Below are 18,953 nucleotides of genomic sequence, written 5' to 3' on the forward strand. Positions count from 1 at the left end.
AGTAACCATACAAGTCTAATTTAGAATTGAGTGACTGAGTAAATAATCTCTCAGCTTTTCCTTATGCTCTAGAAGTACCATAAAGAAAGGGCAGCATGCAGTAACCATGAAGTAATGTAGAGAAGCCGCTAGATTAGCCTTTGTAGCATCCAACTTAGAGTTAAAAAGTATCTAATGAAAGGAATTTCATTTCCTTCATTAGCCCTGGCATTTATTTTCTCTTTAGGCCAACAACTTCAATACAAGTGCTTTCTCTTAAAACATCTTTCTCTTAAAACATCTAGGAAGACAAACCGTTGTTCAATTTATTTTAAAAAGATCAAAGGAGGCTCAGCAGCACAATAAGTTTGCAGAATAATCATCCAAAAATAAAAAAAATAAACAGATGGAAAATATAAACTTAAGTTAACCAGTCTTGGTATAAAATAGAAGCATATTAAAGAAGGAAAATCCTACATTTAATTATATACATTATATGAACAAGCTGTACCTATAGGCTCTGACTTTGTGTTCTTTTACAGTCATTTGAACAAAGTTTTGTGTTTTGGATTATTTGCTGAAATTTAAATATTTTCTCTTCAATGCTTTGTTGCAAATTTTGCAGAGTTGGAGAAAGTTCGTTTACTGATGATTGTTTCAGGGTATTATGATTCAGAGAAGAACTTCAAGGTTTGCAAAAATTTATGTTTTCACATTTATTTTCACAATTACTTTGGCTAGAAAGAGGGGATTGTAACTACTTTCTAGTAGAAACTCAATGCTTCAACTCATGGAATCAGGAATGATTTCTAGATAATTTCAGCTTAAGAGGAGCATTAAGTAATTTTTTTTTCCTTATATTTTGCGCATCCTAAAAATGAGATATAGATAATGTTGTGGTAATAAGACATTTAAACTAAAAGCAGCAGCTTGGAGGAACTAATGTGTAAAAAGTGCTTGTCAAAAAAAAAAAAGTGAAAAAATAGTGAAGCTGTCCATCTGCATACTCACCAGAATTACTACTAAAATCTTTCCTCATTATCTAAGCGATTATTCATGAAATTTTCATATATTTCTGAATTGTTGCTCACTTCTTTGTATTTGTACTAATCATTATTCTCATTATTTTGTGATACAGAGAGAGATTTTGGTCTCTGCTGAATCTGTGGAGCTCATGAGGAATTTGCTCACCTTCCTCAATTCTAATGCTTCACAACTGCCACTAAAAGTTCTTCATCAGTCAGGTCAGCATCCCTTAAAACAATTCCTATCTACTTAACTAAATTTGCTGTGATTAACCAAAATAAAATTTGGGATACATTTTCTTTTCTTGATTTAGAAAAGAAAAAAGAAAAAAAGAAGTTTGTTACAAGATACCTAGGGAGTCTTAAAATGACATCTGCATAACTTGTTACACACTGGCTCATATTATGTTGGCCTATTAACTCTTGTAACTCACTGTACCACAAGTAGTAACTGCCATTTGTGAATTATAATCCCTCTTCTGGATTCACTAAGCTCACTTCAATTTGGTTTTGTCATGCAGGGCTCAAAGAGGAGATGAAAGCATTTGAGATTGATAAGTTTACATCGAGGAAAACAATCGAGCGGCTTTTGGAAGAGTTTGGTGGGACATCAAAGACTGGTGGAATTTCGTTGTTAAGAGATTAAGAAAAGATCAAAGATATCTTCATAGTTCAATTTGTAGACAATGATGAACCAACCGAAATATGTGTGTGTGTGTGTGTGTGTTAGCAGTATAATATATGTCTTAGAATTGTGAGTGAATAACAAATTAACAATGCATTTTTTTTGGGTTTGCTCCTTATATGCACAAGAATAAGATAACTACAGTTGAACTTCTAACAGGCTACAGATTTGATGTATGCCTTCAAGCACATAAGAATGTCAGAGTTATATTGTACTTGACTTATTTTGTAGAAACTAGTGCAAATAGTGGTGTTGTGGTCGACATGAAGCAATGGTTTGTATATTGGAGAATATCACTTTGTACTCCAAAGTGAAAGTTAGACGACAGTCGTTTACTTGATAATGAACTAAATGTCATGTTGTCGAATATACATAAATATTACTGACATGTCTACCTTAAACATTAGGGATACACATTAGTTATTTGTCTATCTGCTTCACACTCTCAAATATTTATAAATTATAATGTGCATGCTTATGTTGGCTCCCCACTAGACATAGTTTCTCCTTGAGTATATGAGGTTTCACTTTACTACAACCTAAACTGTATATGATCACATTGTAGCCATTTAATTGTTGTCCAAGCCATTGTTGTTGTTACTCATCACTAACAAGCAAACTTTCAAAGCTTAGACAAACATATTTGCCTTTTCAATTAGAGAGAAATTACTTCAGCAGAAGCAACCTTTGAGTGCTTTTATAGAACTTACAATCCCATAAAATCTTGCGTGGATGATAAACTATGCAATAATGTGGAACAATACTAAAACTTTTGAATCAAATATGAGAAGATAAAAGATCAGGTATTTATACAAAGATCAAGTATTTATACAAAACCATAAACATCTGTCAATGTCTTGTACCATACAGACTCATATAAAATGTTCGAGAGATGAAAGAACATCATCAGGCATGAACTCTTAGTTGTTTAAGATACCCTCAACAATGTTAGGGAGAGACTAGGCATTCCCATTATCGACTCCCCTCATGCATGCTGAAATACAGAAAATGTGAAACATTGTACTTAAAGCTGAAATTTCCTCTCAAAACAAAAGGTATAAGATTAGTATTTATCTAGACAAAATGCTTATGTGCAGGCAATACCAGAGAATCACTGCAGTCCATACTGCAGAGCATCATGATTGAAGCCCCTCTGCTGAGTTTGCTGAAAGATTATCAACAGTGCTCAAACCACTTTCTGACACAATCACGACTGCACACCTGTAGTTTCTTGGCAAGAGGAAAACAAATTAGACAATAACGGACAAGCTACACATATTTGGACCAAAAGAATTAAGAATATTCAAAAACAAATTAGCACACACATCAAGTATGTCGAATATTTACTAGCAGCACAGAAAAGGTAGAATGGAAACTTAATGCATGCAAGAGAATTATGACTTCCTCCCTCCAATACGAGATGTGATGAATCAATAATATTTTTTGAAAATTAGCACATGTGTAAAAAAAAATACAGTGAAAATTAGTGATATTATTCACTAGTAGGTGCTACAAATGCAAATTCACTAGTTGGTGTAACATGAAACAGAAGCAGAATAAGAATGCCAAGGAACAAGGAAACTAACGGGAACTTGGAAACGACTCCATGATCCACAACTCCATCAATTTTATCAAGACTTTCAGCTACTTTAGCTGCAAGTATTAGTTGTGCAAGTCAATAAGAAAAATCTTGGAACCTAAAAGTAAGCACTCAAATAGGAAACATTATGATTGCAAGACCAACCAAGGCTTGGTATTGGGGATGTGAAGATGATATCGAGAACATGATGACCTTCTTTGGTAACCAATGGGAAGTCACCTCCAAGAGGACCTGCAAGCCCAATTGATGCTCTCCTCCAAACCTTCGGTTATTGAGCAATTGAGTGGAAAAATCATTCTAATAGGCAATATATTTTCTTAAAGGATAGTTTTCAAATGCTAGTTCCTTCGATCTGAAGCAATACATTATCTTGCAAGCATAGTTTTGGGCCATGAAAAGACCACGCACAACTCAATTTAATGAAATTTTCAAAGTCTGTTGTACGGAATAGAAAATACCTCTGCATCACCAATAAACAAATCATCAATCTCTTCTGCAGTTTCCATCCAGTTAACCTGAAATATAGTTCTCAATTTTAATAAGTCAACCTTGTCCAAATGTGGTATTTGCTAATTTCATAAATTTGTTTTGCTGCTTACAGGTTGAACTAGAACTGGAACAGAACCATCTAGAACACCTTTATACTGATTCTCTGATACCATGAAAACCAGTTTGTCGGCGGCATTAAGTACAGACTGCAATCAAAACAAAAAGAAGTGCGCTGTTACTATAAATGCATAACTAAATATACTAAAAACTATCAAATAAAACTCACCTTCTCTTGGATTATGGACTCATCGCCTTTCGGTTGCTGACGCCCAATGACTGCAACAAGTGTTCCCTCTTCAATAATATCAGCATCATCAAATGCAAAATCAATCTACAAAGAAGAAGATAAAGTGATATGTTAATAATAATTCAAACTGCAAGAAAAAATTATGCTATCTGCAGTCTGTTGTATCAAAAACTATTGAATCACTCACATAGAAAACAAATTCATTTCTTAAAAGTAATTTCTTTGCATATCAAACTTTACACGAATCATATAACCACGTAATACTCACAAAAAACAATAAGAAGGAAATTTAATAGATGATTAAAGTCTGTGCACACTTGAGAAGTATCTTGGTACTGATCCAACGGAATCCCAGCCACCGCTGCTTCATTAGCACTAGCCACAGACCTGCATAAGTCCAAAACAAATAGTACATTTTAATTTGACTGCAAAAAATAAGGCGTCATTGAATAACATTTTCTAATTAATTTTCCTAAGGTAGATAGAAAGTACATTCAATATAATTGTGGAAAATATACTCTTAAATCTTGACATTACACAATTTTATATGTGAACTTTCGTAGATACATCAACTGGAAACAACACAACAAAACTAACTGCTGCATTTTCATAATTAATGTGAATGAGAAATTATATAAGAAGTAAACCAAAAAATACTCACGTGGGTATCCCTATAACATCTTTTAAAGCACCAGCACGAAGCTGGCGACCCATATATTCTATGGCCATTGCAGAAGCTTGGCCAGACCCTAACCCAACAACCATGCCACTGGTAATGTAAGTGTCAACCTAAAATTCAACACAAGACAAGAGGAACTCAAAACTCAAGTAATATACATGCATGCATAAAATAATAGCATCTGTATGAAGAAGCTGACAATGAGGAATGTTACAGTGTGCTTGGCTGCACGGAATAGCACTGATGAGCCATTAGAAAGAACGCCACTGCCGTCGCTGCTACTGCTTCCCCGAATCATTGTTTTGTTCATTCTAACTTTGTTATTATTATTCTTGAAAGTAATGAATGAACGATTTGGGATTGTAGCTGATGATGATGACGACGACGACGACAATGATGAGGGTGACGTTGAGATCAATGCCATATTTTGCCGTTCTTTTTAGTTCACCTTACTGCTCTTTTTGGTTTCCCTCCGTGCGTTATCCATTCCTCTGGTTTCAGTTCAATAGGGTCAATAACTTCTGGGTCCCTGAATTGCTTTTATTCTTAAAAAGAGTGAGGAACTTATTTGATACAATTTGAAATACTATGGATTTATTTAAGAATATTTAACAATGCAGGAACCCAAATGTTATTGACCCAAAATGTCAACGACTTGATCGGTTGACCCGACGAGCCCAGTCCAAATCCTAATGCTGGTCCGTGTGGGGTTAATTTCCTGACTCGAGCCCAATCTGTTTATGAAGTTAATAGAACAAAGCCCAAGCAACATAACTATTTTGCTCCAACGACATTTTAGCAATATTTGATATTTTATTTTTTATTTTATTTTTCTCCCAAAAGCAATCTCCATTATTCGAACTCAAAATTTCTGGTGTGATCTCCAAATAATCAATTTATGCAGTATTAAAAATGATGTTAGAAAGCTAATAATGTTGATAATTATATTACAATTATCAACACTGTATCTTTTAAAATTTTGGTGAGGCAAAGAGACAAATGATTCATGCATATGTCATCAAAACCCAAGAGCCACTACCATATTTTTGCATAAAAGATTAAACATTATAAAGAGAGATTTAGCCAAAAAAGGGCCACACTCGATACTACCATTAAAAAAGATCAAAGCAAAGGAGATGATGATCAAAATCTGAGCTTTGGAACCCACTTGCCCAACACTCTCTTAAAGATTGATGAATCGCAAGCACCAATTCCACTGATTCAGGCAAAAAGATCACTTTCGCAGATTATTATTATTATTTTTACCGACTTTAGTTCGTTCTTATTCCTTCCTTAGTTTTCCCAATATCAAACTAAACGACACCGTTTTCGTTCATCATTCTTTTTTCGTGTAATCAAACAAAATGATAAAAAGTCACATGGAGAAGGCCAGCCATCAATTGAAACCAAAGTGAAAGTGATGCTAATGATTGTAGAATCAACCTCTTTTTATAACTTTACATAAATCACTTCTATTTCCCATAATCAATTGGAAACAGTAAGATCATCATCGTCCCCCAACGACTCTTACCATAAGACATAATGAAAGTGGTGAAAACGGCGTGCATGGCCATTGGCATGATAGCATAGCTTGACCCACTTATCTCTTCGACAAACAACATTTAATTATGGGAATATTTTTTATCGCACGAGATTGAACATTTTTGCGGAGGTAAGTATTTATAAATAATAACGAATAATTTTAGCAAAGAAGAATCAAATCGATCGAAGTGTATGTAGTTGTTTAAAGAATCCCATATCACCTCCACTCACTTTTGTTTGTTAACTTTTAATTGGCATGTGCCCACTCAAAAACTTAAGTGTCTATACACACACACACACACACACACACACACGACACGGCCCACCGTCCCACAAGACCCCCCCCCCCCCCCTTTTATCTTGTATCCTTTTATTAATTTATTTCCCCAGTCTCTCTCTCTCTCTCTCTCTAACTAGATCTTTCATTTTCTCTGAAACTATATGATATATATTTTGGAATTATATGTTAAATTATGAAGTTTTTATATGGGAATTGAAAGAGAATCAAAATCCGTGAGTACATATATTTTTCGCATAATGTTTATGTGCAGTTGTATAATAATGACTATAGAAATGTGTCACGGGGGGTTAGAGCAGCAAAGTGATGACTTTTAAAGAATTAAAACGTTGGGGGAAGAATAGAATAGAATTAGAAGACAAAAGTTGAAAGAAAGGGGGCCGACACCAACGGCTGAGACCCGTCAATTCCAAACCGTCATTTTCATACTCAGCCCACTATCGCCGACCCCCCTACCTTTTTTTTTTAAATAAATATTTTTGTGTTATTACTTCTATAGAATGAGAGTTTCTTCACTCTTCATCTCAGAATCATTACGTCATATTGCATCATATCAAATGATAAAAAAAAAAATGTAAAACTAAAGTTATAAATAAATGACTAAGTTGATTTATAAAGAAATTATAAGTTACATGTTAAATATAAAAGAGAAAATTCATTCTTTTTAGTTATTACATTGAAACTCTTTTTTTTTTTGGGGGAGAAATAGGGAAATGTCTTATTTATAATAGAAAACAATGATTTTTAGTACATTTATTAATAATAGTAGATCTTGATTATCTTTAACGTATTTTAAATAAATAATTTAGATAAATTTCAAAATTAAGGAAATATAATTGGATTTTACCCAAATTTCATAGAAGGAGAATTAATGTTCTAGAAATTACTTCCACTTATTTCCAAACAATTTTTCATTCACTTTATAATAAAATAGGATAGTATTTCATATTCATGGATTTTTCTTTTATAATGAAGTTGTAAAAATGCATCTGATCACATTTAATTAACTCTCTCGTTTATTTGTAAGGTTAACCTCTCTTTTTTTTTAAAAAAAAAAACTTCATAAAATACTATTATGAAGACTTCTATAGCATCGATGTAGAGAACATCAAGGTGATGATTGATTGGAATATCTAGCATCATGTTATGACAATAAAACATATTAAGACATAAGTTTTTTTGTTTTTATATTACTAAGTAATCGGGATAAGCCCAAGAGCTTGCACATATTTTTATGACCAGAATTATTTTGATTCTCTCATTAATAATAAGTAAAAATAACGTCAATATGCTGCAATAATAGGAAAAGAACAAATTGAATTATTGATAAGAAAAAGACGGCAAAAGTTTCCAAAGACTCCCAACAGTCGAAAATAAGTGGAAGAATCCAAAAGCAAACGTTCATTTTTTTTCTCGTCATCCTTTTGTACAATTTTTCTCTTCGTTTAAACAAAACGTTCATATTCACACGGCCCAAGAAAGTTGCTCATTCTCCATGCCACTTCACTCCAGCTATTTAATTCTCTCTCTCTCTTGCCCTTTCACTCTTTAAGCGAAAGATTTCTTATTCCATTCGTTTCTCATTAATAATAATAATAATAATAAAATGCTTCACAGCTTTTACTGAGCCATTGCCAGTACAGCTCATATCCTGTTGAGGTTTAATGGGCATTTTAGCTTTTTCAGTTCGCAGTCACGGCTTGTTTCCACTTTCTGCAGAAGGGTTTTTCTTCTCGTGGCTGCCAGAGCTTTGTTGAAACCCTTCCTTTTTTTATTCATTTTTTCTTTTTTCGTTTTTTGGGATTTTTGATTTGGCCTTGAATTTTCAGCAAATGGGGAGCAGTTGTCGTAGTTGCAGGTGGCTGCGTTTATTCGTGGTGGTTCTTTTGTTGGGGTTTTTGGTATTCACTAGTTTTTGTCGGGCTCAGGATGATTCAGAACCAGATGATGAAATTACAGCTGTGTACATTGTTACTCTTAAACAAGCTCCTTCAGTTCATCGCTTTGCTCAGGAGCTCAGAAGAGGAAATAAAAATCACGGCTTTCACAAAAAGAATGGAACTTCTGGTAGATTAAGTAGGCTTAACAATCTCAGGTACTGAATTTTCACTATTACTATCATTTTTCTTGTATTTAAATGGCTTAATAACTGAACCAATGCTCTTAATGCTGTGTATTATTTGTAATTACTGTGCTGTTTACTACTTTTCAGTTTATTACATAAGTGGTTCAACAGTTGGTGATTTGATGAACAGAATTTGTCGTATGCATAAGTTTTCTTGAGTTCTTTTTTTTTTTTTTTAAATTGTTTTTGTTGGATAAAAGAATTAGTGTTTGTTTATGATTGTAGACCAAGTGTGTGATGGGGTCCTCTCGTGTCCCTTTTTGTGGGTTCTTGTCTAATATCTATCACGAAACCATGAAACGTGCATATATGTATCATATCAGTTTTTCTTTTTAGTATTTCCTCTAAAAAGAAAATCTATATGATGAGTGGTCTATGTATTGTGGAATTATATTTGGATTCGTAGTGGGAAACAGTGAGTTTTCATTATTTAAGATACTCTTGTTTAATTATTTGAGCATAATTCACCTGAAAATAGTAATTATAATAGACAATGGTTAATCTCCAACTTGTCTTTTTTGTTTTTTGGTAAACACTAAATAAAGAGAGTTCATTTGACCAATTATTCTTTTTGTGTATTCTTCCTATTCCTACATTTAGGAACGTTTCAATATCCCATCCACGGTCTGGTTATAATATTTCCAGAGTTCATGATTCAATATTGAGGAGGGCTTTTAAGGGGGAGAAGTATCTAAAGCTTTATAGCTACCACTACTTGATTAATGGGTTTTCTGTGCTTGTTACACCACAACAGGTATATTATCAGTTGATATTTATTTTTAGCATTCATTATTATGTTGTTATGATGATGATTATGCTGGTAAAAGTATTGGCATGCTCTCATTGCTAGATTCCTTTCCCTTTTTACTTCTCTTCCTGCAATGTTATGAAGTATAATTTTTTTATATCTTTTATTATTAATTCTGTATTGTTCAGTTATAGTTGCACAATAGTAGCGTAAGTCCCCTGAAACTGTTACTTTTTTGTGACTGAAACTTTTTTTCATATTTGGGTAGAAATTTACTTACAAAGTTCATAAACTTGTCCTATTCATCAATTTCTAAGGCGGAGAAGCTTTCAAGAAGGAGAGAAGTAGCAAATGTGGTTTCGGATTTTTCTGTTAGAACTGCAACCACACATACACCACAGTTCTTGGGTTTGCCACAGGGAGCGTGGATCCAAGAAGGTGGATATGAAACTGCTGGAGAAGGAGTAGTAATTGGTTTTATTGATACTGGTATTGATCCAACTCATCCCAGCTTTGCTGATGATGCATCTGAGCACTCCTATCCAGTCCCGAGTCACTTTTCTGGCATTTGTGAGGTTACCCGGGATTTTCCATCTGGATCATGCAACAGGAAGCTTATTGGTGCTCGCCATTTTGCGGCATCTGCTATAACTAGAGGAATTTTCAATTCAAGCCAGGACTATGCTTCACCATTTGACGGTGATGGCCATGGCTCGTGAGTTTGTTTCTGCATTCCTTTATAGTTAGTAGTTATAGTTTTACAGTAGTGGCTTTCAAAGAGTTATAGAAGCTTCTATTTTTCCTTTTAGTTAAATGTGTTCAAGACATTATCAGATTTCTGTAGATTATAACCACTTTAAGCCTGCATTAGGACTTGGACAGTGAGAAAATAGTTGGGACGTACTCAACATAGAGATTTCTGGATGAAACTGAATTCAGAAATCGAGTTCATTTCCTTATGATCCATTAAAGAAAACAATGCAAAAATAAATAATAAATAAATAAGAATTTTGATACTCGGTTTTGTAATTTCCATGATTAGTTTGTTGAAACACTTAAGAAATTTTTTTTGATGTCTACAACTCTTTCTGTTGCTGGTATTTGTCATATTTACAAATTATAATATTCAATTTCATTCAGTTATCCAGTTCTTCAGAGTGCAACTAAATTGATCTAATTTATAAATACAGGCACACAGCATCTGTTGCTGCCGGAAATCATGGCATTCCAGTGGTAGTAACCGGGCATCATTTTGGAAATGCGAGTGGGATGGCCCCTCGATCACAGTAATTTTCTATACCAGATTTTCTTTTCTTTTTTTCCCTATTAAAATTGTCTGATGTGTTTGACAAAATACTACAGCTGGAGTTAAATGCATAAAGCAAATCTGAGAATTATCATCGTGCACTGCACGCCATTTCATTGTCTAGACCAACATCGAATCATTTCATGTGTAAATCTTTTATATTTGTTATTTAAGTTTTGTTGGTTAACATGTTATTAAGCGCCCATCTTTTGCAGTATTGCTGTTTACAAGGCATTGTACAAAAGCTTTGGGGGCTTTGCTGCAGATGTGGTCGCTGCCATAGACCAGGTATGTATGACTGGTTCAATTTATTTTTTCTATCAATCTCTTGTATTATTAGAACTGATTTTTGTTCAAGGAGGTTCTGCGATGCAAATTGTTCATGTTTCTCTCGAACAGATATCAATCTTTCATTATCAAAAAGTCATATACAGAAACAGAAGATTACTCTTAACAGGACCCTATGCGAACAAATATTTGCTTCTTAATAGGGAAGAGAAAGAACCTGTTGGTAGAGATATTATCCACTCTGATACAACCATTCTATATGAGAACCATTATTGATATCCTTAGTCCATGGAACTGTAACAGATATGAGTGCACTTTTTGTTGCTGGTATTGTTTGCCAGTGCTGATGCAGATTCCCGAGCAATATCTAGTCTGTTGAGATGATTCGGCTTGTTTTGGAATCAGATATTTAGTGTTGCTTTTGGGGCTGTCACATTTAGTTTAGTAGTATCCTTTCATTAGCTGTTTGTGCTCTTTTGTACTGCTACAGCACAGTTTCTGTTTCCTGTCAAATAAAGAAAATTATAATCTTGGTCCATTTTGTGTTTGCAGGCAGCTCAGGATGGAGTTGACATTATAAGCTTATCAATTACTCCTAACAGGCGTCCTCCTGGTATTGCAACTTTCTTTAATCCAATTGACATGGCCCTGCTATCAGCTGCAAAGGCTGGCATTTTTGTTGTGCAAGCAGCAGGAAACACTGGACCTTCACCTAAGAGCATGTCTTCCTTCAGCCCATGGATATTCACTGTTGGTGCTGCCTCTCATGATAGAATTTACACAAACTCTATAATCTTAGGCAACAGTTTAACAATTTCTGGCGTTGGACTTGCACGTAAGTTTTACTTTCAGAGTATGCCTAATCCTTCTGTTTCCTTCATACAAGAATGCTTCATAAATTTAAGTTCTTGCTTTGTTGTATAAGCTTGAGAGTTTAGCCAATGGGTATCTGAACAGCTTCTAAATAATTGGAAAATTTTAAATAAATCAAGGTCCATGGAGTGAGCTATCAATGCCTTGCAATGTTATATTGTAGAACAGCAGATGAAGCTACTGAATTTGGTTTACCATGAGAAAGCAAAAAGGGGAAGAAAGGAAATAGAATTTGAGATACTTAGGCAATTTATTTGCATGTTCTGCTGAGCAGTAAGAAATCTTAATTTCAAACGGTGGGTAAAAGGTTGATAATTGCTTTTTATTTTCCTTAAGTAAAGGAAAGTACGTGGAAAAAACTTCAAGATGCATGACAATGGCATGAAAGTAATTGGTTTTTATTTGCACTAAACACTGGCATTTTCTTCTTGTGCCCCCCCAGCTTTCTTGTCTGATATCCATATCAGTGCCAGCCTCATTGCACTTCATTTCAGTGACTGTTTTGTTAATTTAATCAATTCCTGCTCCCCCCCCCCCCCCCCCTCTTCTTTACGTTATCAAGCTCTCTGTCTATTTACTCACTGATATAACCTAGTTTTAGATATGTCAATATAAAATACTTTTATGTTTTCGAGATCCATGATAATGACACTTTTTTTTTTGGCACGACACACTCTTGTGCCCTCCATCCCCTCCCTCCTTTTTTGATCGTTATGTATTTGCAGTCACCATGTAGTTTATGGTGGTTGTATCAGGGTGCCAATGCTTGCTTCATATGAATGAGCCCTTCAGTGGATGGAGTAGTTGTGTAGTACAATATTGATCTGATATAATATTATACCTTTCTTTAATTCCTTTGATCATGTCAACATAGTCTGAACTTTACATCACAAATTATGTACAAAACTGTGAATGCATGCAATTTTGTTTTGGTACAACATTATAATTATTACCTCTTATCACCGAAGATAACTAATATACCTTCTCCTTTTTTTTTTTTTATTTGGGTTCAGCGGGGACTGATAAAATGTACACATTGATTTCTGCACTTCATGCTTTGAATAATAACACAACAACTACCGATGATATGTATGTGGGTGAATGCCAAGATTCCAGTAACTTCAATCAGGATTTGGTCCAAGGAAATCTTTTGATTTGTAGCTACTCAATTCGGTTTGTTCTTGGGCTCTCTACTATCAAACAGGCCTTTGAAACAGCAAAGAACCTCAGTGCAGCTGGTATTGTGTTCTACATGGATCCTTTTGTTATTGGTTTTCAGCTCAATCCAACTCCTATGAAGATGCCAGGCATCATAATTCCATCCCCCGATGATTCCAAGGTTCAGTTTCTGTGTCTGTTGTGCAGACAACATTGATTGTTTTACTTTATGATTTTATTTTTTAATTAGTTAATTTATTTACTTTTTAACCTATCACAAATGGTAGGGCGCCCTCAACCCTTGTTTTCTGAAAGAAAACATAGCATTTGGCGTTAGGTGGTACTAGCCATTTTGTTTACAGACCTAAGGTCCTCCAGTTCATGCCACTTATTGGGCATTTTATGTAGTTCGTTTAAAAAATTTCAGTCGACATGGCTCAAATTAGACTACGTTTTGGGAGTGAATTTTCTCTTTCGTACTACTTTTGTACATCCTCACTCTCTCTCTCTGCCACAATCATACATACCCACTCTCTGTGTGTCATAATCGTTAAACTTTCATGGTCTGTTCTGCAGATTTTACTGCAATACTACAATTCTTCTTTGGAGAGAGATGAAGTTACAAAGAAGATAATTAAATTTGGTGCAGTTGCATGCATTTTGGGTGGGTTAAAAGCAAACTTCAGTAACTCTGCTCCAAAGATTATGTATTACTCTGCTAGGGGACCAGATCCAGAGGACAGTTTCCTTGATGATGCTGACATAATGAAGCCCAACTTGGTGGCTCCTGGAAATTCCATTTGGGCTGCTTGGAGTTCTCTTGGTACAGACTCAGTTGAATTCCAAGGTATTCATGCCTGTCAATAATTATTTTATATAGGTTCAAAACTTGACAGTACGTAGTAGTAAAATGCGTCTTATATAATTTTCTGTAAACTTAAAACTTCCAGGTGAGAGCTTCGCGATGATGTCTGGGACTAGCATGGCTGCTCCTCATATTGCCGGACTTGCTGCACTAATTAAGCAAAAGTTTCCCAGTTTTAGTCCTTCAGCTATTGCATCTGCACTTTCCACATCTGCTACTTTATATGACAAGAATGGTGGGCCAATAATGGCTCAGCGTGCTTATGCCAAACCAGATGAAAACCAGTCACCTGCAACGCCATTTGACATGGGCAGTGGTTTTGTAAATGCAACTGCTTCACTAGATCCGGGTCTAATTTTTGATGCCAGTAAGTCATAAGCCTATCCTCACTAGTTGGGGTTGATGGTACAAACTCCCTTTTTGTTATTAACCATGTACCAGCCTGTAATTTTTTCTTCCCCCAAATGTTTTTCTTCCTTGTTGCAAAAAAATGTCATTTGCCGGCCATATTAGTTCTTTGTAATTGTCTCGAATCATCACATTTTTGTGTTGTCAGTCTCTAGTGCTCATAAATAGGATCTAAAGCCTTCTGTTGATTTTTTATCCTAATGTTAGTTGCTTGATGATTGTTGCAGGTTACAATGATTATATGTCATTTCTCTGCGGCATCAATGGTTCAAGTCCGGTGGTGTTGAACTACACCGGTCAAAACTGTTGGGCATATAACAGTACCATCAGTGGTGCTGACTTGAACTTGCCCTCGATTACGATTGCACGGCTGAATCAATCAAGGACAGTCCAAAGGACATTGACCAACATTGCCGGCAATGAAACTTACAGTGTTGGTTGGAGCGCTCCTTATGGGGTTTCCATGAAGGTTTCTCCGACTCATTTCTCAATTGCCAGTGGCGAGAAGCAGGTCTTGAATGTCTTCTTCAATGCAACCACGAGTGGCACAGCTGCCAGCTTTGGAAGGATTGGATTGTTTGGAAATCAAGGGCACATTGTGAACATTCCATTGTCAGTCGTAGCCAGACTGTCGTACAATGCGACTACTAATAGCTGAGCATTTTAGAAAGTATGCTTTTTGTTTTGTTTGCTTGGTTGCTCGTCTTAAATCTGTGCCGATTATTTCATTCATTCTTCTGTAAATGTTGAATGTAGCTGTTTGTAATGTAATGTAAATTCCGCGATAAATAATTGATAACTTATCTGTCTTTGAGCTCTCTCTTTCTCTCTAGATTTTAGGTTAAATAAAGGGCAGCTGCAAAGTTACGTCGAGAACAGAAAAGCTTTGTTACTTGAGGTTATTAAATTATCAGGGTTTTATGAACATCTAAAAATTGAGGAAGGTATTTGTCTTAATTTGAAAGTATATGAATTGAAGTGCATTTACACAACTTCAAGGGAGTCAGCGTAAGTTGACGTCTTGACATATGGGTATTTTGTATATTTTCTAAACCTTAGAGGGTACTTGTTACAATTTTAAATTTCTATGAATAAATCTTTATTTAGAGCACCTTACAAGAAATTCTTGTGGCTTCATGTACGACCTACCTATTACATAAATTAGTAATTTACTAAAATGCAACGAAATTTATAAAAATTATCAATAATTAATTATCAAGATATAAGGATATTCTATATTTTCATGTCAGCAACATAAAAAATTGTCGACATTTACATGCCAATAAAATAACACAGACTATCTTTTAAGTCATGCAGAATCCTTTGATTATAGTTGTCAATGGCTACAAGATTGAGTTTATCTCCAGATGTTACAATGTTCCATGTTGATTTGTTTTGCAGTTCTGAACTTTCTATTTTAGAAAAATAATTAAAAATTTACGAATATTTAATATTCACATGTCAATAATATATTCATAGTCAACATTTATATCCAATAATATAAAAATCATTGACTATCTTTCAAGGTAGGCCCATTTCTTTTTTCTCCAATTTTAGCCTGAATGGCTATTGTGAAACGTGATTTGATGAAAAATTAATTAGTAATTCACTTTATATGCAACAAAATCCATAAAGATACTCAATATTAAATTACATACCAATAGTGTAAAGAATATTGAGTACTTTTGAGGTAGCCCGAGTCCTTAGATTTAAGTCTTAATGGCTATTATTTTGACTAAATCACGTGATGTTTCATGTTGAACACAATTTTATTAAAAGATAATTAATAATTTACTTAAATGCAACAAAATCCTAAAGATAGTCAATATTTATATGCCACCAAAAAAACAGAATGAAATGTGTTGTATTCGGTAAGCACCATGTTATCTAAACAACAATGTAATAAAGTTTTGTTAAATATACTATGAATTTGAAAGATGTCAAATGGGTTAGCTACTAGTAATTACAATAAATTAATAGAACGTAGATATATATATATATATAATCCTTAATTAAATGATTGTTTTACAACGAACGAAAGTATATTAAAATTTTCTCGATCGGTAGTAATTGTTAAGAAAGATAAATAAATTAAGTTTAATATTCGCCAAGCTCAAAATGCAATTATTTGAGTAATTGGAGCTGCTAAGACATATCAATAATGTCAAGACAAAGCATCCTAATGCAACAAAAATTATTGATCGATCCGCATGCATTTAATTTTCTTGCTTGCAATGTGTGCCTATAATATAGCACACCATTATCAGCTTATCTAGAAATGTTGCGTAGCAAAACTGCAACAGGCCATTGCTTAAATGCCCGAGTTCTTGTGCTGGCTCAAACTTCACAGTCAGGCATGTTAGACACATGCGATTGTGAATTCATGTCATGCACACACGTTTCACAATTTTAAGTTGCTTCGGGCTCATTTTACTTGGTTTATAACGTTAATAAATTATGAATTAAGATGAGGTGGTTCCTATGCTTATATAATGCACTGAAACTTCTGCCCGTTTTGGTGTTCCCTTTTAAGTCTCTCAATCCGGCACGGCCATCAAGATCAATGAGACACAAACACACAGAATCCATTTAATGCAGTAATAAATTTTCTCCCCATATAAAACCGAGTTGGCTTCTACACTTTACGCAATTAATTCACATCTCCTTCAAAGTTTCAGCAGCCATGGCTTCTCAAGCTTCCCGTTCATCAGCCTTCAACATCATCTTCATTTTGAGCTTGATCATTTACACGACAACATTTGTAGCTCGAGTGGATTCTCGCCCACTGCAGAAACCATTAAATGATGGTGATCATCATAGTGAAGGAAAGAAGGTGACGAATTCAATCAGTTTCAATGAGAATAATAACGATAATGATCAACATAAGGCTAAGGGTATGAAGCAGCCGGTGAATGAAATGAAGGACTTGCCACCATTTCCAAATATACCGGATATGCCATTTGTACCACTTCCTCCATTCCCATTCCCATTTCCATTTCCTCCTCCATTTGATATCCCTAACTTTCCCCCACCATTTGATATCCCCAACATTCCTCCACTTCCTGATTTTCCTTTGCCTCCTTTCCCTCCTTTTCCCTTTTCTCCACCTGCTTAACTATTGAGTTTCATTTGTTCCTTGTGTGCTTTTCTCTCCTAGCTAATTGCATGTGTGTTTTGATTTTATTTATCTCCTCTTCCCTCTTTTAAGAAAATAAGAAATGATATATTCCCGTTTCATGTTCTCGTGCAAGGTTGCATGGAATGTAATGATGTAATAACATCATGTATCTTTACTTCTAGTTTAAAGTAATATGTATGGGAAAATCTAATGTTCTTTTTAAGGTATATTTAATTTATATGCTCTCTTTGTTATTATATTCATTATGCCTATGAAGCTATGATTGAAATATTAATAGTGCCTAATTATCCTTGTGATGATTGATTGGTGGATGTACATGTATACGTGATAAATTAAAACAGGTCTTGTTGTGCACACACACACGATAATTATTTATTAAGATTATAAAGTGTTATGATTAACCTTTTATTGATATGACAATCAAAATAAAAAAAAAAAGTACACTGTAAGAAAACACACTGAAGACTACAAGTTCTTGATTCACCACCCGCCCAAGTACTAGTCACTTAAAAGAGAAAATCAAAGAAATACTCGGTTAATAATAATAATAAGAACAACAACAACAACAACAGTACAAATTAAAGCATTAAATTATCCTTATACATTGTAGCACCATGTTGCTAATGATTAATTGAACCCTGCAATTAATGAGTAATATTAGTTTTTATGGCTCAGTAATTGGGGGAGGAGGGACAGAGTCAGCTGCTGGAAGAGGATCGAATCCAGGGGCAAAAGGCAAAGAGGGAATGAATGGAAAAGGAGGGAAATTTGGAAGAGAAGGCAAGCCAATGCCAGGCAATGGGAAAAAACTGGGAGTAATGTTGGCCGCAAGCTGCTGCTCCTGCGGCACTTGCGGGCTCGATATCAATGTTGGTTCTTCAGAATATATAGGAACTGTTAGTAATACGGCATCCCCCTCTGGTGGTGGTGGTGCGCCGTCGTCTGAACCGAACTGCAGCGTTCTTGATGGCTCTTGAAGGGCCAGCATGCGGCGGTTATGAGCTGAGCACGAGTTGAAAGGGTGGAGGAAGATTGAAGCTATTATGAGGAAGTGAACGAGGGTTGAAGAGGAAGAATATCTAGAAGCCATGGGTGTTGATCGGGTTTGATTAATGATTAATGAGGATTATTCATATGTGATGATTGGTCTCAATTGTGTTCGTTTTTATACAGGGCGGAAAGGAATGTAAGAACGCAGAAAGTGTGGATTGAAAAGTTGGCTGCATGGTCGTTGGTGTTCATGAGTTTCATGGGAGTTTCTACTACGAACCTACTTGTTGAGTCGGAGAAATTTTAGAATGCGTTTATTGTATTACAACTAATTAATGCATGCATGACATGTGTAATTGAGTTTAATACAACCATTACTTGCATGATAGTTTACAAAATAAATGCACATATGTCATGACATTATTTACTTATTGTATGGGTGACACGAC

At 34.9% G+C, this 18,953-nt stretch overlaps 3 protein-coding genes across 3 annotated transcripts; 2 read left to right on the plus strand and 1 right to left on the minus strand.

Moving 5' to 3' along the window:
• Positions 1-2,651: 2,651 nt before the first annotated feature.
• On the minus strand, positions 2,652-5,258 carry LOC18051277 (probable ribose-5-phosphate isomerase 4, chloroplastic). Its single transcript, XM_024191638.1, has 10 exons — positions 4,979-5,258; positions 4,747-4,874; positions 4,403-4,472; positions 4,065-4,169; positions 3,889-3,984; positions 3,748-3,804; positions 3,434-3,551; positions 3,276-3,342; positions 2,794-2,910; positions 2,652-2,683 (listed from the first exon to the last, which is right to left on the minus strand). Exons 1-9 carry the CDS (start codon positions 5,186-5,188, stop codon positions 2,826-2,828), a joined length of 936 nt encoding a protein of 311 aa, XP_024047406.1. The 5' UTR covers positions 5,189-5,258; the 3' UTR covers positions 2,652-2,683; positions 2,794-2,825.
• A 2,757-nt stretch (positions 5,259-8,015) lies between these two features.
• Positions 8,016-15,284, plus strand: LOC18051278 (subtilisin-like protease SBT2.3). Its single transcript, XM_006448735.2, has 10 exons — positions 8,016-8,699; positions 9,330-9,483; positions 9,795-10,192; positions 10,668-10,763; positions 10,999-11,071; positions 11,624-11,906; positions 12,958-13,283; positions 13,679-13,949; positions 14,053-14,334; positions 14,603-15,284. The coding sequence occupies exons 1-10, from the start codon at positions 8,437-8,439 to the stop codon at positions 15,031-15,033; spliced, it is 2,577 nt and encodes an 858-aa protein (XP_006448798.1). The 5' UTR covers positions 8,016-8,436; the 3' UTR covers positions 15,034-15,284.
• A 1,774-nt stretch (positions 15,285-17,058) lies between these two features.
• LOC112101056 (probable F-box protein At1g30780) lies at positions 17,059-17,490 on the plus strand. The gene has a single exon (XM_024190962.1). It carries the CDS (start codon positions 17,059-17,061, stop codon positions 17,488-17,490), a length of 432 nt encoding a protein of 143 aa, XP_024046730.1.
• Positions 17,491-18,953: the final 1,463 nt, after the last annotated feature.

Source organism: Citrus clementina, unplaced genomic scaffold (assembly GCF_000493195.1).
Source record: "Citrus clementina cultivar Clemenules unplaced genomic scaffold, Citrus_clementina_v1.0 scaffold_2, whole genome shotgun sequence".
Lineage (NCBI taxonomy): Eukaryota > Viridiplantae > Streptophyta > Magnoliopsida > Sapindales > Rutaceae > Citrus > Citrus x clementina.